At 42.8% G+C, this 26,605-nt stretch overlaps 1 protein-coding gene, 1 long non-coding RNA gene and 1 pseudogene across 4 annotated transcripts in view; 2 read left to right on the plus strand and 1 right to left on the minus strand.

Moving 5' to 3' along the window:
• Nucleotides 1-965: 965 nt before the first annotated feature.
• Nucleotides 966-11,993, plus strand: Upk1a (uroplakin 1A). 2 transcript variants are annotated; one of them, XM_003467211.4, is made up of 8 exons: nt 966-2,108; nt 3,246-3,334; nt 5,475-5,675; nt 8,342-8,416; nt 8,514-8,621; nt 9,948-10,127; nt 11,429-11,512; nt 11,588-11,993. In XM_003467211.4, exons 2-8 carry the CDS (start codon nt 3,254-3,256, stop codon nt 11,630-11,632), a joined length of 774 nt encoding a protein of 257 aa, XP_003467259.1. In that variant the 5' UTR covers nt 966-2,108; nt 3,246-3,253; the 3' UTR covers nt 11,633-11,993. The 2 variants fall into 2 exon arrangements, with proteins under 2 accessions (XP_003467259.1, XP_063108685.1); XM_063252615.1 differs by lacking the exons at nt 966-2,108; nt 3,246-3,334; nt 8,342-8,416 and having other exon boundaries at nt 5,385-5,675.
• LOC134476845 (uncharacterized) overlaps nt 3,645-26,605 on the minus strand; it is a 48,602-nt gene continuing 25,641 nt past the window's right edge. The window contains exons 1-3 of one of the 2 annotated variants that reach the window (XR_010048612.1): nt 8,555-8,707; nt 6,963-7,108; nt 3,645-5,683 (exon numbers count right to left, since the gene is read on the minus strand). This is a non-coding gene — a long non-coding RNA (uncharacterized LOC134476845). Of the gene's footprint in view, nt 5,684-6,962; nt 7,109-8,554; nt 8,708-26,605 lie in introns of those variants that run through there. The other variant, XR_010048611.1, reaches the window with a different exon arrangement.
• On the plus strand, nt 19,528-20,452 carry LOC100734618 (cyclin-dependent kinase 1-like; annotated as a pseudogene).

Consider the following 26,605-nt stretch of genomic DNA (forward strand, 5'->3'; position numbering starts at 1 on the left):
ATCTGTGTGGAGTCGGGGATACCAGCTAAATAACCTCACAAGGAAGAACCAGCAAAATGCAAGCAGTGGGATGTTACACCAGAAAAATGCCATGGTTTCTTCAACACAGGGAGATGGGAAACAGTTTGGATTAAAAAGACTTGAAACAGTGATGCCTCCACAATTCTGGCAACAAACCAAACTGGATGAGAACAGAATCAAAGTCCTTCATAAGGTCAACATTGAACCTAACCATTAAATTTGATTTAGTTCTCCTCCAACCCGATTTTTGACCGGAATCATGGGAAGAATCAAGTTTGTTAACAAAGGCACTGTTGTTCCCTGCCTTGAAAACCAACTTGGTAATTTATTTTTTAAATTTAATTTCTAATTCACATAGCATAAAATTCAACATTTCAAAATACATGGTTCAATTTTTAATATATTCAGAAAATTGTGCAACTATCATCACTATCTACTTCCAGAATATTCAAATGTTTCCTCATTAGAAGAGTCAGTGATTAAAATTTCTAAAATGTATGCAGAAAGGACAATTACCCAATGTGGGCAACTTAGTGATTTAGTGAGAGCCTGTCTCAAAAAATAAAAAGGGCTGAGAATGTAGCTTAATATGAAGGCTCTGGGTTCAAGACCCAGTTCTGAAAAACAGAGTTTAGGTTTGACATCACCATAGACTCACTTCATGTTGAAAAACAGAAGGGGCCCCTCATATGACTGATAGCATACTTTTGCCTATAGACCTGACTTTTTGCTTCTATTGGGTATCTTTAAGACCTACAAATACTAACAGTTACCATTTGAAAACTAAATATTTCAAATTACTAGCATGGTCCTATTGCCTTGCAAATTTTTTTTTTAAGAATTAAAAAACGTGGGGCTGGGGATTTAGCTCAGCGGCATAAGCGCCTGCCTTGAAAGCAGGCAGTCGTGAGTTTGATCCCTGGTACCGATAAAAACGAAAAAGACAAAAAAAAAAAAAAAAAGAAGAAGAAGAATTTAAAAACGTTATTTCTTTTAATTGCTTTATTGGCCATGTGTGGTAGTGCATACCTGTAATCCTAGCACTCAGGAGACTGAAGCAGGCATATTGCCATGTTCGAGGCCAAGGTCAGCTTGAACTACACAGCGAGACTCTGTCTCTAAATAAAAAAATAAAGTTGCCTTTCTCACAAATTTAAAATCTGGAGACGCCCTTTTCTCACCCAACGTTTTTATAAATATGGATACAATAGCGAGTTAAAAGGTCCTGTTAAAAACGGTCAAAACAAGCCGGGCGTGGTGGCTCATGCCTGTAATCCCAGCACTTGGGAGGCTGAGGTAGGAGGATCGTTGCGAGTTCGAGACCAGCCTGGGCTACAAAGTGAGCTCAAGGCCAGCCTGAACTGCACAGCAAGACTCTGTCTCAAAAAGACAAAAAAAAAAAAAAAAAAGGTCAAATCGGCTTGAACTACAGTCTGCTGGAAAAGCACGAGGCGTCCTCCTAACAACTCAAAATCGTCATTGCTTCAAATCTCAGCCTATCCATACTGACTGTGGTAGTTAAAAAAAAACTCAGCCTAAAGGGTCACAGAAGCAGGAAATCTGTTTTGCAAATTATTTAAATCAAAGCTTTTAGATGCAGTTGGCAGTTCATGTACATTATTATTTAATTTTCCTTGTTAGCCTTTAATGTAAATCCACAGAAAAACTTTTAAACCTAAGCGGCTTGACGAAAACCAAATTATCTCTTTTCCCTGGAGAACATCTGGTTTCTTACTACCAAGCCGGTGTCTGGCAATGCAATTGTAAGCGCCGTGGTTTGTCGGCGCACACAGCAGGCAGAGTGTGGGCTCTCAGAGACAATGCACCCTCGTTTGGGGCCGAGATCTTTGCCGGCGAAATCAGCGCTGCGCCACCAGGGGGTGCCATCGGAGAGTGGGGCGCCTCCGCCCGCGGCGAGAGAGGCGCGGCGCGGCCACCCGGGAGCTCCGCTGTTGCTGAAAGCCCCACCCTCGGCGTCTCCGCCCGGAGAGCGGTCTGAGGACACCCATTCTGCAGATGGCATAGAGGAGATGAACCAGGATTTCAACCTAGATCTCTTTGATTCTGTAACCTGGAAAATTTCTATCGTGCGTGTGTGCGTGTACATGTGTGTGTTGGGGCCCCAGACTGCTTTTCTCCTACCAAGTCTATTCTATGTGTTCTCTGCCCTCTGCTCTCCCCCTCTTTGACGGGGGATGAGAGGGCTGGATCCAGGGTCTTTGCAGAATTCCACCTCCAGCTTTTTTTTTTTTTTTTTTTTTTTTTTTTTTTTTTTTTTTTTAGACAGGATGCCGCTGAGTCGCAAAATTCCCCAGGCTGGGCTGGACCTTTCGGTCCTTCTGCCTCAGCTTGAGTTCTGGTATCACAGGCTTTCAGCACCATGCCCGGCTCCCCTCCCTTGTTCCTGCAGTGTCCTCTCTGGCTTCCTCCATCCTCTCCATAAACTACTCTGGCACTCCCATCTCACCCACCATCCTCTCCTTAACCGTTAGGCCCTAAAGGCAGATCCCTGTGCCTCTTCCCACCTTTCCTTTCACCTCTTCCCTACCTTCCTCCTTTGGTCCAGCCCTGTCCTGCCCTGCCTACAACGTCCCTGCCTGGGCGTCCCCCTGGGTCCCTGGCCTCAGAGAAGAAGAGCCACCTTCCCGCGGTCACCGAGAGCAGAGGAAGCAATTCTGAGAAAGGGATCCACACAGGACCCTCCTGCTTCCAGGAAAACCTATTTTCTGGGGAGAGGCTACCTGGTGGTGTGCTCACCCCCACTTTCCCCTCCTCCAAAACGGCCTGGGAACCAGAGGCCACAGGCAGGTGACTAGGCAGTAGCACAATCTGGAATTTCTGGTTTATCGTCACTTGAGGGGCAGGAAGCTCATAAACTCTTTTCTCCCATCCTGCCTGCTGGGGCTGTTGTCCCCTCCTTTGGGCACCCTCCCTCCTTCCTTGGAGACTATATAGGGAGCCACTGAGGGTGGGGCTGGCCAGAGAAGCTTTGGGCTAAGAAGGTGAGGAGGGGGCTCTGTGAGTCCAGGAGGGCTGAGGCTGGAGGAAGGCCAGCTGAGCCTAGGTCCCCCTGCTGTGAAAGGGTTCATTGCCAGGGTGAGGGGCACAGGGCATTTTGATACCAGCCTACAGCCTGCAGACAGCAGGCTGGACTGGGACTTCCAACTGGGACTTCCCTCCTCTCCCAGTCTCTGCCTGGCTTCATCCCCACTCATCTGTCCCAGGCAGGACCATGGCGCCTGCAGCAGCAGAGGGAGAGAAGGGGTCTCCGATTGTGGTGGGGCTGCTGGTCGTGGGCAACACCATTATTCTGGTGAGACACTTGGAGTGGGGAGGTCTTTGGGGTGTGCTGGGAGGTGGCAGCCCTGAGCTGGGATGGGAGCTGAGGACCTGGGATTCTGGCAGGCTCCTGGCAGTCAGTCTCAAGGCACAACACCCTGGTTTAAATCCTAGCACCACCTTTCCCCAGCTGTGTGACTGTGAGGGAGAGCCTGACTTCCGTGTGCCTCCTCTTCCTCCGCTGTAGATTATGTCCTTGTTGTGCATAGCCTGATGCTGGCTGTTATCATTAGCATCATGGTAGATAACAAAGTGATGGCTGGGAACACAAGAGGCCCACGATAATGAATGATAATTATCTTTTAATGAATATTGGCTTTTAAAATATGTGGACTTGCCATGGTAGCACACTTGTAATCCCAGCTATTCGGAAGGCTGAATCATGAGGATTGAAAATTTGAGCGCAGCCTTGGCAACTTGGTGAGAAGTGGTCTCAAAATAAAAACTTTAAAGGGCTAGTGATATAGCTCTGTGGTAAAATGTCCAGTTGGATCTCCAGTAGTGTAAGACAGATAGACAAACAAATGATGCTTATACTTGGTTCTGAAGCCAGGCAGTCTGGGTTCAAATCCCAACTCTGCCACTTTTTTTTTTTTTTTTTTTTTTTTTTTTTTATCGATACCAGGGATTGACCTCATAACTGCCTTCTTGTAAGGCAGGCGCTTATGCCACTGAGCTAAATCCCCAGCCCAACTCTGCCATTTTCTAGCTGTGGGACCTGGAGCCAGTAACATAACCTCTCTGGAACCCAGTTCTTCCCCCCATAAAGTGGAGAGAAAGTGTGTATGCTGTGAGGACAGAGTGAGTCTTTGGGTTATTGTGCTTACAGTAGAGTTGAGCACACATGATTACTCCTTCCATTTTGCCAGGACAGCCTCATGACACTACAGCTGGTAACAATAATGATTCTCACACATAGAGCAATCCCTCAGGGATGGCTGGCATGCAGCAATTACTCTGTTACAAAGTGTCAGCTTTTATTGTTGTGAAAGTTGCCCACAGAGAAGTGCTTGTTCCTCATGCCCCACTATATGAGTAACTGGATTTCTAGCTTTTCTAACATTTCTTTAAGAAAGATCAAGCAAATAAGAACATATATGCCTATATTCTCCCCTTTTGTCCCAAATGTAGCTTTGTTCATCATCCTGCTCTGTACTCTTAGTTTTGTTTTGTTTTAATATGTACCGGGGATCAAACTCACAACCACCTGCTTGCAAGGCAGGCACTTATGCCGCTGAGCTAAATCCCCAGCCCCCTGTAGTCCTAGTTTTCTCCTGCTCATGTGGCCACTAGGCCACTCTGAATGAGGCCATCTCCTGGCCTCTCTGACAGCTGTGTGGCACTCCATTGAGTGACCTCTGGTCCCCTTATAGTGGTGCTACAGGGGCAAGCCTTGGCGATTTGTGGTTTTCCTGCATGGGCTGTGCAGCCACAAGGTTGTTTGCTGGAGGTAAACTTGCTAGAGCTAAGAATACATGGCGCATTTATCATTGTTGTGGCCATAGCCATGAATTCTACATGTCCTTGGTGCTGGCCATGTACTACAGGCTTCGCCATTACTTTTATTTTTGCAATGGGGATTGAACCCGAGCCTTCACATTACACTCTTAGTCCTTTCTTTGTTTCTTTGTTTGTTGGCTTTTTTGAGACAGGGTCTCACTATGTCATTCAGGCTGGTCTTGATTTCGCTATGTAACCCAGGCTGGCCCCAGCCTCACTGTAATCCTCCTGCCTCCATCTCTTGAGAATCAGGATTACAGGAATGTGTCACTGTGGCCAGCTATTTATTTTTAGTTGTAAGTCAGAATCTCACTTAGTTATGCAGGCTGAGCTCTAACTCTTGGTCCTCTTGCTTCAGCCTCCCAGGGTCTTGGGATTACAGGTGTGTGCTACCATACCCAGCTCCTTTCTCCTTGAATCGACTGGCAGCTGGGATACAGCGGTTAGGGCCCTGGCTGGGTACTTCCTCTCCCCTTATTTTCTGCCAAGCTTGCGCACAGAGGACAAGGCCTGTGCCATCCATTATGTGCCCACTTTGCGACTGGGCCACCGTGAGAGGACAGTGGAGGCTCAGAAGAGGGAAGGAACCACTTCTAACCAGCTGCTCCTTCCAGCTATCAGGCCTTGCTCTGTTTGCCGAGACAGTATGGGTGACAGCCGACCAGTACCGCGTGTACCCGCTGATGGGTGTCTCAGGCAAGGATGATGTCGTCGCTGGTGCCTGGATCGCCATCTTCTGTGGCTTTTCCTTCTTCGCGGTGGCCAGCTTCGGTGTGGGAGCAGCACTCTGCTGCCGCCGGTCCATGATCCTCATGGTGAGACCCTGGAGGAGGACGGGTGGGGACAGGTGGGCCCAGGCAGCATATCACAGTCCTGGTAACCGCTTCCAAAATACAGATGCGATCTCCACTATGTCACCTCCCTCAGGCCTCCTGGGCATCACTTTATGTCATTGTCCCAAGGCCCCATAACTTAGGCGCAGACACTACCCCCTTGCACAAAGGAAACGGATTCAGGCAACCGAGGGAAGCTCTGCATGGCAAGACCACTCAGGTAGCAGGGCTGGGATTGGAACCCCAGTTATTTGGGCTCCAGATTCTGCGTTCATGAGTCCTCACCAATAACAACACAGCTACAGCTATCTTTATTAAGAACTCTCATGTGCTGAGCATCAAATGGCTTGTGTGGATTTACTCCTCATTACCTGTCACTGTCATCATCATGACCCTATTTGGCAGAGATGGAAACTGAGCCTCAGAGAGGTAAAGTCACACAAGCAGCTAGTGGCCCGGCCAATTTAAACTGAACAACTGAGCCTGGTGGCGCACTCCTGTAATCCCAGGACTCAGGAGACTGAGGCAAGAGGATCACTGCAAGTAGGCCAGCCAGGGCTACATTGCCAGGTCCTGTCTCAAAAAATGATAAAAACAAAAATTAAACCTGAGCAGTTCCACTCTTGAGCCCATGCTCTTCATCTCTGCCAACCAATACTCATCAATAACCTTGGAAAATGAGGTCCCTCAGTCTTCCCAGGAGACCTCTGCAGTTAGTAGAGTTCAACCCATTTACCAGATGAAGAAATTGAGGCTAGAAGAAACCAATGGCCTCTCCAACATGAATAGGAGAGCAGGGACCCCAGTGCACCTTCTACAGACACAGAGACCATGCTATGCTTTTTACAGGGAGTGGGATTGGGGGAGTCTTTGAGACTCCCAGGAGCCAGTACATATTCAGTAAACAAATGTTAATTGCGCAGGAGGCATGGGCCAAGCAGCCCTATCCCCTCAGGCTCCAGGGTGACTGTAGTGAGCACAACATAAAAGGCTTTAGACACAGGCAGATGGGGAAGAGAGGTAGGAGCTAGGAGAGACCAGGAACCCTGGCCAGAGGAAGCAGCAGCCCAGGTAGGAGTGAGCCAGGGGCCTCTGCTAGAGAAACAGTTCAGATCGTGGCATCAGCAAGAGGAAAGGCCCTGAGATCAGACGGGCCAGGAGTCCAGTGTGACCACAGCCGAGTGAGGGGTGGGAGGAAGTGAGAAAAGATGGGTGGAGAGAACACAAAGGGTAAGAATGGGGGAGAAGGGGACAAGGAAGGTGGCTCACCCGGTGGGCCTTGTGGGGCTTGGCTTTATCTTGAGTAAGATGGAGCAAGCATGGTGTGCACACCTGCAATCCCAGCACTCGGGGAAGCTGAGGCAGGAGGATGACACATTGGAGGCCAGCCTGGCAACACAGCGACTTAGCAAGACCTGATCTCAAAGTGAAAAATAAATAAATTTAAAGGATTGGGATGCAGCGGTGCAAAGATTCTGGTTTTGATCCCCAGGACCACCATCACTGCCACCATGACCAAAAGAATAAATAACAAATAAAGAGCGAGCGAGGGAGTTATAAAAGGATCCTTCTTCCCTACCTTCTTCTCTGTTTTACTCCCTCTCTCCTTTCTTTCCTTTTTTTATTATCCTATATTTATTTATTTATTATTTTTTTGACACAGGGTCTCCCTATGTAGCCCAGGCTGCCCTCAAACTCACAGTGATCCTCCTGGCCCAGCCTCCCAAGTGCTGGCTATGTTTAATTTTCTGGCCTAACAATTTAACCCAAGTCCTACATTTTACCTAACTAGTTTTTTTAATGTGTCTGTGCCTGGCCCCCTACTAGTTTATCATTAACAAAAACACAAAATATTTTTTTAACTTATTATGGGAAATTTCAAGCATGAAGTGGAGTAAATGGCATTTTGAACCCAGTGTCCTCCATCACCTGATTTCAGCCAGCTCAGTGCACCACTCCCTCTGCCCGGCCACATCCTAGAAAGCAAGCTCTGTGCCTGTAAATACTGGAGCACACATTCCTCTGTGCGATAAGGACTTTGAACACAGTGTGTCATGTTCTGTAATGTCACCCCATCTCTCACGCGAGCGCTCACACCCACACCCCACCACCTGTTGCTTTAAAGATGAGGGCGAAGGATGGGGACAGGGAAACAATTTTCATGAAACAACCGCTATGGAGCCTTCTTTTGCCCTTGTGCCACAGACATATCTGGCAAAATTCAGCCTGGTTCCTTCATATCTACCGGTCCCTCCATCTGTGCTTCATGTCTCTGGTGATACTGACCATCTCTCTCCTCCCTCCGCTCTCTCTCTCCTTCTCTCGCCCCAAGCCAGTTAAGATTTTGTTATTTCTTCACATTTTATTATAAAATATTTTAAACATCCAGAAAAGCTGGACAACTTAACCTGTCACCCAAATGTGACCATTTACAAGGCCTAAACCTTACATAGAAAGTCTGTTTCTTTACCAGCACCGCTGAGGAGAGAACTCGGGGCCCTGCGTGTGTTAGGCAGATGCCCTGGCACTGAGCTACACACCTCTCCTGCCAGTGTACCCCATTTCTCCTCCCTGGGGCTCCTTCTCTCAGCGGCGTGTGGCTGCACAGATTCTGTCCTGACAGCTGTCCCCACCGTGTCTCTCCCCAGTACCTGGTGCTCATGCTCATCATCTACATCTTTGAGTGCGCCTCCTGCATCACTTCCTACACCCACCGAGATTACGTGAGCAGACGGACAGGGAGGGCTTGGAAAGGAGGGGGTTCCCACCTCTCCCCACTCGTCCAGCCCCACTGACCTCTGCTCTTCCCAACCCTGGCAGATGGTGTCCAACCCATCCCTGATCACCAAGCAGATGCTGACCTTCTACAGTGCCAACACAGACCAAGGCCAGGAGCTGACTCGCCTTTGGGACCGCATGATGATCGAGGTGGGCACTGGGGCTGTGGTGCAGCTGAATGCAGCAGGGCTAGCCTGGCATGTTCGAGGCCCCGGCTTCTACCTCCAGCACTGTAAAGAAGCAACCAAACAGGAAACACAACTGGGCGGGTTCTGGGAGGGACTGGGGCCCTGTCTGTCCACAGAGATGGAAAGGACTCCCACCATGCCCACTTGTACATGAGCAAGGGCTTGAAAGATAGCCACGCATAGTGGCATGAGGGGACTTTGTTCATCACCATTTTCAAAGAGTAAACAGGCTCAGAAAGGGAAGGTTCACTCTCCAATGATCATTTGACTGGTAAGTGGCACAGCTGGATTTTGTACCTGGCACTCTAGATCCATACCAACCCCACAGTAATAATGATAATAATAATAACCACAATAGCACCCATTTATTGAACACTGTTGGAAGCACTTGTGAAATTTATATAGTCTTCTCAACCATGCTTTGAGGCAGATTAGCTTTTTATTAGTAAGAAACAGAAGCCAGAGGTTACTGGCTGTCGTGAGGTCACACAGTGGGTGACTCACAGAACAGGAAGGATCCAAACCCAAGCCACCAGATTCCAGAAACCACATTCTTACTTAAGTTCAGCATGATATTGCTAGAGAAAAGGAAGAAGTTAAGGTCTCAAGTGAAACTGAGACCTCAAGTCACACAGCTCAACTCCATCCAAGTCACACATCTAGCCACGAGCTAAACTGTTTGAAGGATGCCCAAGCTTATCATGGGTTTTTTTGGGGGGGAGTTGTTTTTGGTTTTGGTATTAGGGATTGAACCCAGGGTCTTTACACTGAGTTATATCCAGCCCTTTTTAATGTATTTTTAAAATTTTAACAGAGTCTCACTAAATTGCACAGGCTGAGCTCAAACTTAAGATCCTCTTGCCTCAGCCTCCCAGTGTGCTGGTATTACAGATGTGGGCCAGCCTATATATTCGTCATTCAGAGGCTTCAAATTATACACCCACCAGGAGTAGGAAAATGGAGAAATCTGTCTTTTTGTGTCATTTTTCAGCATAGTTGTCCACAAAATAATTTTTTAAAAGATTGTAAGTGTGGAGCCAGGGATATAGCTCAGAGGTCCAAGTGCCTGCCTGGCAAGTTCGAGGTCATGAGTTCGATCCCTGGTACCAAAAAAAAAAAAAAAAAAAAAAAAAAAAAGACATGACTTTAAAAGGTTGAGAGTGTGAGTCTGGTCCAAATCTCCCATCAACTTACCAGCCCTGGACAGGTTGTGGTTTGTTGGGTGATCGTGGGTGTGAGGCCGCCCTATCTGAGCCCTAACCTGCCTCATCCTCACCTGTCTCTCTAGCAAGAGTGCTGCGGCACGTCTGGTCCCATGGACTGGGTGAACTACACATCAACCTTCCGGGCGGCCACTCTGGAGGCGGTGTTCCCCTGGCCCCCGCTGTGCTGCCGCAGGACAGGAAACTTCATTCCCCTCAATGAAGAGGGCTGTCGAGTGGGCCACGTGGACTACCTGTTCATCAAGGTGGGCTCCTCGTCACCCTTCCCTGGTCTCTGCTCCCTCTCTGGTGCTCACTGTCTCTCTCCACTCTGCATGTCTGTCTGTCTGTCTGTCTCCCCCTCCTTCCCTCTCAGCTCTCTCTTTCTCCATCCTCTTCCTCTCCTTTCTCCACTCTCCCTGCAAGTCAGCAGGATGCTCACAGCTTGGTCTGACCCACACCAGGCTTCTGAAACTTGTCCCGGCCTGTCCAGGAATGACAGCAACAACCACAACAATGTCAACAGCACAATGCCAGTGATGACCCACATTCATTGAGCTTTTCCCTTGTGCTATGTGTGCTTTTCAGTACTTTCAATTTGTATCTTATTTAATCATCACCACAATCTTTTGAGGTAAGGACTGCAGCGACCCCATTGTACAGATGATGAGACTGAAAGGTTGCTCAATAATTAGGCAGGGAGCTAGGATCTGATTTTGGACAGTCAGTCCCTAAAGAGTTCTTTAACTAGGCAAGAGCAGCTCAGAACCAGGGAAAGGAATACGAAGGCAGACTAGAGTGAGGTTTGGTGGTGCAAGTCATAATCCTAGCACTGAGGGAGGCTGAGGCAGGAGGATCCAAAGTTTGACCCCAGTCTAGGGAATTTAATGAGACCATGTCTTAAAATTTTTAAATATTTTTAAAAAGGACAGAGGATGTAGCTCAGTACAAAGGGCCTAGGTTCAGACCCCAGTACTGACTAAAAAGAAAAAGACACAGTAGACAGGAAAAGAACTGGTCTCACTGGTCCCTCTGGCTGCTTTTGGCTGCTTGAGGGCCCTACAGCAACACGTCTTAGGTCAGGTGTCCTGAGAAGGGGGCAGCAAGCCATGGTCGGGGCAGAAGAGGACAGTCATTCTCATGCCCACCTCACTACAAAGCGTGCACATGCTTCGTCGCACGGAGTCCTTGCCGCAGCTCTCAGGATCACCACTACATGGATGAGGAAACTGAGACTGCGAGGGGCAGGATCATGCCTGTGGGACTCACTGCCTAGTATGGCAGAGCTGGCCTCCAGCACAGCATCAGAGCATAAGGCCCAAGCCGGGGCAGGGGCTGTGTGAAGGGCCCCAGGCCTCACTCAAGCTCATTTGTAAATGAGTAGGTGTCAGAACCGGACTAAACCTAAGGGCCCCTGAAACCTCCCTGGGATGAAGACACTGGCATTACACAGGTGGGGAAACTGAGGCTTGGGAAAAGAAGTGACTTTCCCAAGGGCACACAGTGACTGGTGTTTGACAATCAGCCTCCTGAGAGTCTTCTCCACTCCTCGCTGTCCCCCAACCAGGGTTGCTTCGAGCACATCAGCCATGCCATCAACAGCTACACGTGGGGCATCTCATGGTTTGGGTTTTCCATCCTGATGTGGACGGTGAGAGGCGGGACTGTGGGCCGGGAGGGACAGGGGAGTGGGCTGGGCATCCCCATCTCACTGTCTTCTCCCCAGCTCCCCGTGATGCTGATAGCCATGTATCTCTACACCACGCTCTGAGGGACGAGAGGCAGAGGCCACACTTGCCCCTTGGCCTCTGGGCCTCCTCCTCCTGCTTCCTTCCACTGGGCCTGCACGGTTGCCTCACCTCCCTGTCCACCTCCCGCCTGACCCCCTTCTGCACCTCGGACCCTGGTCCCCAGCTGGTCTCAGCTGCTCCCTGTCGCTCCCTGGCCTTCTTCTGTGTGTCAGGCATTACCAGTGTTCCCAACCAGTTTGGGATTGTCTGTCTAAGCTCTTGAAGACTGGGATTGCCACATGAGGAGGGCCACATTCTGTCACAGTCACTGTCCTGTCCCCACTGTCAGTCAGTAAAGGGCTGAGTGTGGACGGGATGCTCAATAAATACAAGCTGACTGAATGGGTGAGGGGATTTGTTTTCTTTGGGGGCAAGGCTGAATGAACAAGAACGCTCCCAATGGATGTGACAGAAACCTAACTGACACTGGAATTTTTTGGATCATGTCACCAAAGCATTGGATTCAGGCATGTCTGGAGCTGGGAAACCTGCTTGCTTCTGTGACCAGATTTCTTGGGCAATACCAGACGCCCATCCTTATAGCTAAGCAGCACAGCAACCAGAAAAGGCCTCTCTCCCAGTGCTTTAGCCAAGGTTAGGAATGAAATCTCAGTCTTGGCTCATCCTTTGTTTGGATAAGGAAAGGCAACTAAATATAACTTAGTGCCCATTGATCTCTCTCCTTCAGTTCCCCATCCCTGTATGAGCCAGAACCCAGGGCCTCACACTTACAAACAAGTACTCTATATTGAGCTACATCCCCCAACCCTTTTTATGTTTATTTTTCAGAAACTGTTAGCTGGGATTACAGATGCATGCCATCATGACCAGCTGCATTGATCTTTTTAAAGAAAAGGGTTAATGCATTTTTTTTTTTGTCTTTTTCCTTTTTATCCGTACCAGGAATCAAACTCACGACTGCCTGCTTACAAGGCAGACACTTATGCCGCTGAGCTAAATCCCCAGCCCCAGGGTTAATGCATTTTAAATATTGTTTAAAGGATTGGGCATACTGATACACACCTATAATCCCAGCACTCAGGAAGGCTGAGGCGGGAGAATCACCATGAGTTAGAGGCCAGCATGATGATGGTATTTAAGGGGCATACTTAGAGAAACAAAACTAATTTTCTATTTGCCCATTTAAAAAAGAATAAAAATTTAGAAGGGAAGCATTCCATGTTCTACTCCCCAATATATCTTTCCCCACAGTCTGTCCCAAACCCCTAGATAACTGCTAGTCAGACTAGATTTTTTAAAAAAGAAAGAGGGATGAAAATATCCTTTTTGATCCTTCAAACGCTTAAATGTATATATTTCTGTGTTTCTATAAAAACATACACATGGGTGTAATGGAATCATACTTAAATACTGCTTTTCCTGTGGGAGATTGAGGCCTGAAGATCACAAATTTGAGCCCAGCCAGGCAACTTAGCAACTTAACAAGACCTTGTCTCAAAATTTAAAAAAAAAAAAAAGGTGGTTGTTTTGTTTTGTTGCTATTAGACATCCAACTCTTGACCTCGTAGTTGCCAGGCAAGCACTTGGGCTGCTGAGTCCCCTGCCCACTTTCTTTTTTTTAAAGAAGGCCTTGGGGTGTGACTCAGTGCAAAGACCTTGGGGTTAATTCCCAATACCAAAACCAAAACAGAGCAATACAACACCAACTGTTCTGCTACATGCTTCTCTGCCTAACTGTACTGATCACTTTTCCAAGTCAAAATATGTGAATCTACTTCTTAAAAAAAAAAAAAAAAACAGTTGCAATATTTTCCAGAGTCATCATAATTTTTGTCAGTGAAAAAGGTAAAGAGCCCCACATGGTGCTGAAGTGCTTTCATTTTGAAAATAATTACACATCCAAATCCCATGCTCTCATGGGGCATAGGAAGGAGATGGGAGAGGAGGAATTTTCACGCCATAGATTAACTACGTAGTGTTTGAAACAATTTTCATAATGATATTTTCTTAGTTTTCAAAAACAAAACTAATAATGAGATTACTAAAATAGTGAAAAATATACGAATTTACTTTACAAATAGATTGTTTGTTTGAAAGCACTTAGACATGATACACATCATATTTTAACAAACAGGCATCCTTCTAGACTAACCGGCCTAACTGGCTTTTCTACAGGCCCTGGAATAAAATTTGTTCCCCCTCACTAAGCACATATTCGACCAGTTTGTAAGCATGTCAAAGAAATCTTTTTCGTCTTTGCGGGGTGGGGTCAGGTGTGTCTTCCTCGTGAGCAAGTTCACTGTGACGATCTGTGACTTAGATTCTCTGAGAAGCAAGGAGGCAGCACTGCTTCCCTCCAGCCCCTCCACGTTGAGCATCAGTTGTCCCTCTGCAAAACGGGATTGTAGCAATCCCTACTCTCACTGGAAGGATTCCAGTTTCAGAGCTGAAGAAACACCAGACTTTGAATCAGGGATGTTCTCTATTCTTTTGTAATCAGAACAAAATAAAATAAGTTGCAACTATCGAGTGAACCCCAATTTCAAGTGTTTGGGGCCCTACTCATCCTCAACATTCAGAAGTTGATTCGAGTGACTCTGTCTTAGTTAATTTTCTCATTGATGAGACAAAATATTTGACACCCAAGGTTAAAGGAAGACAGCTTTATTTAGATCCATTTGTCAAGATTTCAGTCCATCACTGGCTGGCTCCAAGGCAGAATGACATGGCAGAAGAGCATCACAAAGGAGAAACAGTTCATGTTGGGCAGAAGATAGTGATGCAAACAAGAGACAACCATAGCTCTTTCTAGCCCTCTTATTTTATCCACTCTATTCAGGGAAGGTTGCTATACCTGTAATCTCAGTGCCGTTGATCCAAGCTCTGCACCATGAATCAATCCCAGTATAACACACTCTAGATCCAGCCACCTCTGAAAATAACCCTACCTATGACCGCATGAGGCTCTGAGTGAACATCTAAACACAAGCCATGACAGGCACAAATATTTGCACTTTTTAAAAATTAATTTTATTGGTACATTTTTGCCATATGCAATGATCAGATTAATCATAGAGAATTTGTACCTGTATTTAATATATCTTAACTTTTTTCCCATTCCCCTACCCTCCCTTCAACCATTCTTTCCCTCCCCATTTACAAAATTTTGTTTCCATTGTTTTCCCTTCCATTCTTTTTTTTAAATTCCTATTCCCTTCCTTCCCTTTCCCTACTCCCTTGCTCCACTTCCCATTTGAACATTTCTTCCTGCATCCTAATATAGATCTTCTGTTTTGCTCCTTACTTACCTTTTGGGTTCCTCACACCAGAGAAACAATGCTATGTAAACATGTATGTCTGAATTCCACCTAAAATTATGTTCTTAAGCTGCATCCACTTACTTAGGTTCATCATTCTTTATGCCAGAGTAGTACCATTGCATATAAAAACCAGATTTTCTTTATGCATTCATTCACTGATAGGCATCTAGGCTGTTTCCAAGATTTAGTTACTACAAACTGTACTGCTATAAACATAGGTGTGCATATATCACTGTGGTATAGTGATTTTATTTCTCTTGGGAATATATCAAGAAGGGGAATATCCAGGTCAAATGGAACTTCTGGTTTTAGTTTTTTCAGGAATCTCAACACTGATTTCCACAGTGGTTGCACCAGTCTACACTCCCACCAAAAGTGAAGAAGAGTTCCTTTTCCCCACAGTCCCACCAGCATTTGTTATTGTTTGATTTCTTGTTAATAGCCATTTTTTTTCTGGAATGAGGTGGAATCTTATCACCATTTTAATTTGCATCTCTCAAATGACCAGTGATATTGAACCTTTTTTTCATATATTTATTTGCTATTTATACATCATCGTTTAAGAAATATCTATTCATTTCAAATGCCCACTTTTGGATTGGGTCTTTCAATTTATGGGAGTCTGATTTTTTTTTAGTTCCTTATATATTCTACATACTAGTTCTTTGAGCAATAGCTAGTGAGAAAAATTTTCCCACACTGTGGGTTGGCTCTTCACTCTCTTGGTAGTTCCTTTAATATTTGCACTTAGGAAAGTAAAGTTCCACTAGAAAATTCATAATGCTTTCATAGAGAAATGGCCAGTGCCTGGGGCTTGTATATGTTAGAATTAATATGATACATTTGACAGAGGGACTTTTTGAACCCAGGGCCTCATGCATGGTAGGCAAGAGCTCTACAGTTGATCTATATCCCCAGACATTTATAAATTTTTTTATTTTATTTTATTTTATTATGGCTTTACAGTGTTGCCCTAGCTGGCCTTGAACTTCTGATCCTCTTGCCTCAGGCTCCCAAGTAGCTGGTATTATATGTGTGCATCACATCTATATTGATAGAAGGTTTTTAAATTGATAGAAGTTTTTTAAAGAATGTTTGAGAGGTGCGTGCCTGTAAGCACTCAGGAGGCTAAGGCAGAAGGATCACTGCAATTTCAAGGGCAGCCAGGGCTATAAAAAGTGCATTCAAGGTCAAACCCTGTCTCAAAAAGACAGAGAAAGAGAGAGGGAGAGAGAGAGAGAGACAGGGTATTTTTGAGAGACTTCTGGGAAGATGGTGAGATGGCAGAGAGGTAAGCAGCAGAAAAAGAGCTTCTCCGAGATTTGGTATCCAGACATTGGAATATAGCAACTTGAAGAAAGAAGGAAGAAAGTGGGTATCTGGGACCTAGAAAGGCTCTGAAGTGAGAATCAAAGCCCACAGGGAGAGTGTTTCAATGAAGCAGAAGAAGGTGGCAAGTGGCACTTTCTCCCTGAGCCCTGACTCACTGTGTATGAAGGGTGGCTCATGAGGACTACTGATTACCCTAGAAGCCTCCACAGGAACTGCACCAGGGGAACCGAGCAGTGAATGCAATGGGTGGCAGTGACTGGTAAGTTACCTAGGTTCAGATGTTCCCTAAGAAAGGGTGATAGATCAGTGGCCTCAGGGAGGGCCTCAGGGCTCAGAATCAGAACAGCTGCAGGCAGGTTCTATCTAGTGTCAGGGTGAAGCTACCAAGTTCAACTCAGTAGGAAGCCAGGAAGTTGAGTTCAAGAGGGGAGGAGGGAAGAACCACCGGCACCTCCTGAGATCCGCGCCATGTTGGAACTTATGGTGCTGAGACACCAAGCAACCAGCCTGCTTCCCTGGTAAGCAATAGTGAGCCTATCGATGCACAGGCTGAGAGTCAAACATCCCACTTACCCTGTTAGCAAATGGGAACCAGAGATCTGAGCATCTCTTGGGAGGTTGACCATATGCAATATAACAATAAGGGGGATTTCCTTCTACCATCTCTTTGAAGGCAAATATTTTTACTACTGTTTTGCTTTATTCTGATTAATGGTACTGCTCTATTCAATATTCTGTTTTGATAAGTTCTATAATGTTCTGTATTTCATTTCATTTTGCTATACATGATTGAAAGAACAACTATTGTGAAGATAATGAGATAAACTGTAATACCTGTTATCCCAGTAACCTGCTGTGAAGTTCTGTACCAATTTCACTACACTGTCTCAATTGGCTTTGTTCTGTCTTGTTCTGTTGTATTTTTTTTTCCTTAACTTCACTACAGATGTTCTGTTGTGTTTTACTACCTTCAAAATAATAAAAAAAAAAAGGGGGGGGGAGGCATACAGAGTGTTACAGGCTGTACAAATCACGTTCCAGCCTCACAGCCAGAAACCAGTTGGAACTGAAACCAGTGGAACTGAAAATGAAGGCTTGCTGGGATTATCCTGTACTGCACCAAAAAGTTACAGCTGTCTTGCTGGTACTAATCAGCCCCAGATATGGACTCCTCCTGCCTGCATTGTCTGTCATTGCCAGCAGAGATATGCATTGAAGTGGACACTTTTTCATTTCTTTTCTTGATTTTGTTTCTGTTTTGTTTTGTGTTTCTTGATTGTTCTTGTTATTATATGAATATGAACATGGTTTCTAGTTCTTTTGTTGTAGTTCTGTTCTTTTGTTATTTTTACTTCTTCCTTCCTTTTTCCCCCCATCTACTTCACCAGTTTCCCAGAGTTTGCATATCTCCCTTTTTCTTCTGGCCTTGCTTCTAATCTCTTCCTCTTCTATTTCTATATCTTTCCCCTTAACCTTTTTTTTTTAAGTTTTATCCCTTGAAGATAAAATTATCATATTGAGGATTCATTTGTAGTGTACTAGTTTCTGATTTGTCTTCCATTCCATTATATAATTCCACATTATATAATTCCATTATATAACCACAAATCTAGTTCATAAAATTAAAGATGACAAGTTAGTAACAGTCACCACTAAGCATTCTCTAAGCTCTTTTTGAAGCTACTGTTGCTGATCATACCACTTTAACCAAGGGAACATAATTGTTCTAATCAGTTGTTCTTCCTGGTGTACTAAGATTGAGATTGTCTAAGGATCATAAATAATATGATAGGCTAGTGCCAACGAACCAGGGGCATGGCCAAGAAACCAGCATCTCATCCCCAGTAATTTGAAGAGGCAATATCCTGCAACAGACTCAAAACCCAAAAGCCAGCTATACCTGTAAGACACAGGGGAATGGCCAAGAAACCAGCATCTCATCCCCAGTAATTTGAAGAGGCAATATCCTGCAACAGACTCAAAACCCAAAAGCCAGCTACACCTGTAAGACATAGCTGAGAAGTAGTCATTTCCTAAGGGTTCTGAATACTAGCAATGAAGTTACTCTTCATAAGCAATTTATAAGCATCATCTCAGGAATTAAACTAAAAAAAATAGAAAATAAGAAGACACTTAGCTGGGGATTTAGCTCAGCAGCATAAGCACCTGCCTGGCAAGCACAAGGTTGTGAATTCAATCCCCAGTGCCAAAAAAGAAAAAAAAAATGACACTTAAACAAGAACCCCAGACTTCCATCTCACAAAAAGAAAACTCAAGAGGCAATGAGATGGAAAAGTCCAAAAGCCACAAACTTGTACTTTCTGAAGTATTAACAGCAGAAGTAACAGAGGAGATAAACAAAGCTCTTGAAAAAATCAAATCAGAAATAATTTCTCAGATAAGTACAAAGATGCTGACCATATTGAAAGATGTAGTTAGTGACTTTAGAGCAGACACAAATTTTTTAAAAAATAGAGGAGCTTAGGAAAATGATGGAAACTATGAAATGCCCAAAATAGGAAAGAAATGGAATCCACAAAACATTCAAAAAATCCATGGGCCAAGAATTTAGCTCAGTGGCACAAGTGCCTGCTGGGCAAGCACAAGGTCATGAGTTCAATCTTCGATACCAAAAAAAATCCAGGAAATTAAAAATTCCATGGAAAGTATATATAACAGAATGAGACAATGTGAGAACAGAATCTCAGATATCAAAGACAAGCTTGTGATTAGCAATCACACAAAGAAATATTTCTTAAAAATAGCAGGGAACATGAAAAATCAATCCAACAACTGCTAGATGATGCAAAGAACACAAGATTGATCAGAGTCAATAAAAAAGCAGGAGATAGCACAAATGTTATAGCAAACTGTTCACAGAAGTAAAAGCAGAAAACTCCTCCAACAAAGAGAAGGAATTTGACATATAGATAAGTAATACACATAGAACTCCAATTAGTCATAATCAAAAAATCTACACCAGGCATATCATAGTCAAGATTCCAGAAATTCAACACAAGGACAGAATATTAAAAGCAGTTAGAGAAAAGAAACAAATCACTTATAAAGGAAAGTTCATCAGAATTTCAGCAGACTTCTCAACACAAACCCTTAAGTCAAGAAGAAACTGGAGTCAAGTATTTCAAGCCCAAAAAGAAAACAACCTCTGACCCAGACTGATGTACCCAACAAACCTATCTTTAAAAATTGATGGAGAAGGAGGAGAGATGCAAGCGAGCATCTGTCATACCTGATGAATAGGCATGGCAGACTACACTAAAATAGAGAAAATTGGAGAAGGTACTTACAAAGCTGTATATAAGGGTAGACACAAAACTACAGGTCAAGCGGTAGCCATGAAGAAAATCAGACTAGAAAGTGAAAAGGAAGAGGTTCCTAGTACTGCAATTCAGGAAATTTCTCTATTAAAAGAACTTCGTCATCCAAATATAGTCAGTTTTCAAGATGTGCTTACGCAAGATTCCAGGTTATATCTCATTTTTTAATTCCTTTCTATGGATCTCAAGAAATACTTGGATTCTATTCCTGCTGGGCAGTTCACAGATTCATCACTTGTTAAGAGTTATTTGTACCAGATCCTTCAAGGTATTGTATTTTGTCACTCTAGAAGAGTTCTTCACAGAGACTTAAAACCTCAAAATCTGTTGACTGATGACAAAGGAACAGTTAAAGTGGCTGACTTTGGCCTTGTTAGAGCTTTTGGGATACCTATTAGAGTATATACACATGAGGTAGTAATGCTCTGATATAGATCCCCAGAAGTATTGCTGGGGTCAGCTCAGTACTCTACTCCAGTAGACATTTGGAGTATAGGCACAATCTTTGCAGAATTGGCAACTAAGAAACCACTTTTCCATGGAGATTCAGAAATTGATCAACTCTTCAGGATTTTCAGAGCTTTAGGCACTCCCAACAATGAAGTATGGCCAGAAGTGGAATCTTTAAAGGACTATAAGAATACATTTCCCAAGTGGAAACCAGGAAGCCTAGCATCCCATGTCAAAAACTTGGATGAAAATGGCTTAGATTTACTCTCGAAAATGTTAGTCTATGATCCTGATAAACAAATTTCTGGCAAAAATGGCACTGAATCATCCATATTTTAATGATTTGGACAATCAGATTAAGAAGATGTAGGGTTCTGACAAAAAGTTTCCACACATTATAATCCAAGATGAATAGTTGTATTTTTATTGTTGATTTTTTTTGTTTTCTACATTTTTCTTCTTTGCTGTAAAACTGAAACTGTACTTCACTTTCTAATTTCAAAATATAACTTAAACATATAAATATTGTTCTATATAAATTTAAATATAATTCTGTATATGTGTGTAGAGCTCACTGTGACAATTATTTGTTACTACAATAAACTATAAATCTAAAAAAAATTGATGGAGAAACAAGATACTTCTATGACAAAGAACATCTGAGAAAATTCATGAACTCCAAAATATTCTGAAAGATATTCTAAAAAAAGATCAAGGACTATAACTCCATGAACCCCAATAAAATTAATCCACCAGGCAAAGCAAGCAATTAAACAGAGGGAAGAGAAAGGGAACCAACAACAGAAAAATAACATGACAAGGATAAGTCAGTGCATATCAGCTATAACCATCAATGTTAATAGTCAAAAGAAGCAGACTGGAAGAATGGATCAAAAATCAAGATCCAACAATATGCTACATACAAGAAACACATTTGGTTCAAAAAGAAATTCATAGACTGAAGGTCAAAGGATGGAAGGTCAAAGGATGGAAAACAATACTCCATGGGACAGAAACCCAGAAGAAAGCAGTGGGAACTATTATATTTGCAAAGAGAATTTCAAGCCAAGATTAATTAAGAGACAAAGAAGGTCACTATATCCTTACAAAGGGAACAATTCAAGAGGAAGAGATAATAATCATGAATATAAGTGCAACAAATACCAGTGCACCTAGCTATATAAAACAAATATTAATGGACATGAAAAATCAAATAAGCACTAATACAATTGTATTGGGGAATCTTAATACCCCCCTATCACAAAGCAAAAGATCAAGTAGACAAAAAAATCAACAATGAAATATCAGAACTGAATCAAACTTTGGAACAACTGGATTTAGTAGATGTCTATAGAGTGTTCTACCCTAGAACAGCAGAATACACATTTTTCTCAGCTTCACATGGAAGAGTCTCCAAACTAAACCATAAACTAGCTCATAGAACCATAGACTAGCTTATAGAACACAGAACGTGCTTAAGTGCAAAGTAATTGAAACTATCCAATGCGTATTATCAGAACATAATGCAATAAAGCTTGAAATAAATGGCAAGAGAAATCACAAGAACTTCATAAACACATGAGAATGAAATAATACCCTCTTGGGCTTACAAATGAAATAAAACAAGAAATTAGACAGTTTCTACAATTAAGTAATAATGCCAGTACAACATACTGGAATTTATGGGACACAATGAAAGCAGTTCTGTAAGAAGAATACCTGTATCTGAAAAACAGAGCAAGTTCAAACAAACAACCTAACATTGAACCTTAAGCTTGCAGGACAAAGAAGAGTAAATGAAACCCAAAACTGATGCAAGAGAAGAAGTTATAAAGATCAGAGCAGAAATTCATGCAAGAAAATTAAGAAAATAATATGAAGGATCAATAAATTGAAGTTGGTTCTTTAAAGGATTAAATAAAATCAACAAACCTTGATGGGTATGATGGCACATGCCTGCAATCCTAACACTTGGAAGAGTGAGGCAGGTGGATTCCTGTGAGTTTGAGGCCACGCTGAGCTACAAAGTGAGTTCGAGGCCAGCCTGAACTACATAAGCAAAACTCTGTCTCAGAAAAAAAATTTTTTTAAATTTTTATTTATTTATTTATTTATTTTGGTGCCAGGGATCGGACTCATGATTGCCCACTTGCACGGAAGGTGCTTATGCTGTGAGCTAAATCCCCAAACCCCCCAAAATTTTTTAAGTAAAATAAAATTGACAAAGTATTACCCAATGTTATCCAAAAAAAAAAAAAAGGAAGAAAGAAAGAACTGAAATCCGTACAATCAGGAATGAAAAGGGTGAAATCACAATAGATTCTGCAGATACTTCAAGAACTTGTATTCTAATAAGACAGCAAACATAGAAAGAATGGACAGATCCCTAGATACATATGAATTACTAAAGCTGATCAAGAAGATAATGAAATTTTAAATATGAAATTTTATGAAAGTTTATGAAACTCTAAACAAACCAATATCAGTTAATGAAATTGAAGATGTAATTTAAAACATACTGGGACTGGGGATTTAGCACAGTGGCATAAGTGCCTGCCTTGTAAGCACATGGGCGTGAGTTCGATCCCTGGTACTGATAAAAAAAAAAAAAAAACTAACAGGCTGAAGATTTAGCTCAGTGGTGTAAGCGCCTGCCTTGCAAGTGCTCAGTCATGAGTTCGATCCCTGGTACCAAAACAAAACAAAAAAAGCATACTAACAAAGTAAAGTTAGGACCCTGATAGATCCATTGCTGAGAAGATTTAATGTCACTACTTCTCAAACTCTTTAATGAAATTGAAAGGGAAGCAATACTCTCAAATTTATTCTTGGTAGCAAGTATTATCCTATAACCAAAGAAGGATCCAACCAAAAAAAGAGAGTTACAGCCTCAATCTCCTAATGAACATAGATGCAAAAATCCTTAATAAAATACTGGCAAACAAAGCCAGTCATGGTTTGTAATGCTGGCACTCAGGAGGCTGAGGCAGGAGGATCGCTGCAAGTTCAAAGCCAGCCTGGGCTACATAGTGAGTTCAAGACCAGCCTCAACTACATAGCAAGTCCCCATCTCAAAAATTCAACGAACAAAAAAAAAAGATACTGGCAAGCAGAGTGCAGCAAATCATCAAGAAGACTATACACCAATAGCAAGTAGGAGTCATCTCAAGGATGCAAGGATGGCTCAACATATGTGAATCAATAAATGCAATAAACCATATCAACAGAAATAAGGAGAAAGCCATATGATTGTGACAAACTGACAGCCGACATCATACTAAATGCACAAAAACTCAGTGTTCACTCTTAAATCGGGAATAAGACAAGGATTCCACTATCACCACCCTTTTTCAATATAATTCTAGAAACATTATCCAGAGCAATTAGACAAGAGAAAGAAATAAAAGGAATGAGAGAGCTGGGGATTTAGCTTAGCAGCTCAAGAACTTGCCTAGTAAGTGCAAGGTTGTGAATTCCATCCCTAGTACCAAAAAAAAGAAAGAAAAGAAAAGGAATAAGAATAGAAAAGGAAGAAATTAAATTATCATTATTTGTGAATGATATGATACTCTACATAAAAGACCTTAAAACTCCACCAAAAGATTTCTAGATTTAATAACCAAGTAGTGTAGCTGGATACAAAGTTATCACTGAAAATTCAGTAGCTGTGTAAACAAATAACAAACTCACTGAAAGAGAAATCAGGGAAACAACATTCATAATAGCATCCAAAAAATGAAATACCTAGGACTCAACCTAATGAAAGAAGTAAAAGACCTCTGCATTGAAAACTACAATATTCTTAAAAAAAGAGAAATGAAAGAGGATATCAGAAAAATGGAAAGACATCCCTTGTTCTTGGGTAGGAAAAACCACTATAGTAAAATTGGCAATACTTTCAAAATTGTTATACAGATGTAATGAAATCCCAGTAAAAATTCCCATAGCATATTTCAGAGTTAGATAAAACAATCCTACAATTCATGTGGAACTCACAGAGACTTAGAATAGCAAAAGCAATTCTGGGCAACAAAGGCAAAGTAGAGGTCATGACAATCCCTGACTTGAAATTATACTACAAAGTTACTGTGATAAAAAATATCATGGTAGACTTCTGGGAGAACATGGCAGATAGATAACAGCAGCTATGGAGGCTCTCTGAGATACCCAGCTTAGATTCCAGGAACGGTGCGGTGTGAGGACTCCTAAGCAAGGGGAGATATACCCTGCTAACCCAGGAATGAACTAAACTGAGAGAAACCAACTGGAAATGCAATCCCAGGTACTACAACTGGAACAGATAAAATCTCAGCGCGGAAGCTGGAACCCGCACCACTGGAAATCACGATTTGAATTTCCTGCTGCTGCCGCTGCTGCGTCCCAATCCGCACAGCAGGGAGAGAGACGCTGGAAAGCTCTGACAGCGGGAATTGGCGAATGGAGTTGAGAGTGGGACTGGCAGGAGTCCTGCATCAACCCATGGTGAATGAAAGAAACGGGGACCCTTCCATAGAATAGGTGGCTCCAAAAGAGGACATTCTAGGACTGGGCAGGCTAGCCGGAACAGGACACTGCAGTGACTTTTGTCATATATTCCCCTCTCAAGCGGGATTGGTGTGGAGTGCTTGACCTGGGTGATGCTGCGGACTAAGATCCAGTAGGCTAGCTCAAACCAGGTCCCAGAGCCTGGTGGTGCACCCTAGCAGTGAAGCCTTCAGTAGACTGACCTGGAGGGGCGGGCCCAGCAGAGGCTGCCCAGGTCTGTGTCTCCCTAGCACACTGCAGTGGGCAGGAACACCTAGCCAGTGCAATTCAAACAAACTGTAACCGACCAAGAAAGAAACTGGGCCTGTATATACGCTTGTATGGAAGGAACAAAAAGTATGGGAAAAGGGAACAACAAGAAAGGGTCCTCGGTCCCCAATCCTGAGAACACTGATCCAGGAAAGGTAAATGCAAAAGAGAATGAGGACAGAAAACATGCAATATCAGACACGGCACCAATAGACATAAAGCAATATCTCTGGAGCCTCATAGACGAGTTCAAAAGTGAAGTATTTAACGAAATAAAGCAAGATATAAGTAGAATAGTTAGAGAAATGCTAAGCGCCACCCAAGAAAAAACAGATGGTGGAATGGAAGAACAGAAAAAAAGGGAAGAATTGCTTGATGGAGAAAATAGAGAAAACATAGAATACGTGAAGCAGGTTCAAAGACATTACCAGGAAATAAAAACTCTATTGAAAGCTGGCATAATAGCTTGAAAGAAACTAAGGATAGATTATCTGAACTGGAGGGCAGATTTGTAATGTGGAAGCATGAAATGAAAAACTTCTTAAAAATAACAAGAAAACAAACAGCAATAATACAAAGGCTAGAAGATGATAAGAGGATCTATAACTTAAGAATTAAGAACATAAAAGAAGAAGTAGGGACACAAACAGATGAACTACAAAAGCTATTCACAGAAATAATCCAGGAGAATTTCCCTAATTTAGCAAAAGGTAAAGATACTCAGATGTATGAGGCATACAAGACCCCAGCCACCTACAACCTGAACAGACCTACACCCAGGCATATAATAATCAAAATTCCTGAAATCCAATATAAGAACAGAATATTAAAAGCCATCAGAGACAAGAAACAGATCACTTACAAGAGAACACCCATCAGAATTACAGCAGACTTCTCAGCACAAGCCATCAAATCACGAAGAGCATGGGGGGAAATAATTCAAGATTTGAAAGATAATAACCTCCAGCCAAGACTGATATATCCTGCACAACTGTCCCTAGAAATTGATGGAAAAACAAGGTGCTTCCAGGATAAAGAGGAACTAGGGGAATTTGCAACCACCAATTCAACTCTACAGAGAAAACTGCAGGATATTTTAAAAAATGAAAAATACCAAGAACCCAGAAACAGAGGCCACAATGAATGGAGCAGAAAGCAAAATGAAGAAGACAAACTGACAACTAATGACAGAAAAAGAGCTCAACAGAAATGAGGGAGATAAGGTTGGATGGTAGGAACAGCTATTTTGGAGAAAACAAGACATCATAATAGCTAGTGCTGATTTAATATCATCTTGTTTTGAAGTCCCATCAAGCTTTTGTTCTTCTGTCTCCATTGGTCTTAACATGTTGTATCTTATTGGATTTTATTATATGTGATGATATAAACAAAAACTTTTATAGACAAGGAGATTATACAGAAGCCATTGTTCATTTTCTGTTAGTTGATTCTGTAATACTGTAATACTGTCATTCTCTTGAATGGTTTTACATTGTCTTGATATGTTTGATGCTACAGTACACAAAGTTATACTCAAAGATTTCAAGGAAAGAGACACTATGGTAACTACTTTTATGTCGGGATATCTTGTGGTGAAACACTATTTTGCTTAAATGGTTATGTTTTTATCTGTGCTGTTTTATTGTTATGCCCTCTTTTATCTCAATCTCCTTTTTTTATTATTAACTTTTTTATTTTTATCTTTTTAATTAAGGGAAAAATAAATTAAAAATAGCAGGATATATTATAGTAACCCACT

The sequence above is a fragment of the Cavia porcellus genome, unplaced genomic scaffold (assembly GCF_034190915.1).
Source record: "Cavia porcellus strain 051 isolate PalLab524CR breed Dunkin Hartley unplaced genomic scaffold, mCavPor4.1 scaffold_7, whole genome shotgun sequence".
Lineage (NCBI taxonomy): Eukaryota > Metazoa > Chordata > Mammalia > Rodentia > Caviidae > Cavia > Cavia porcellus.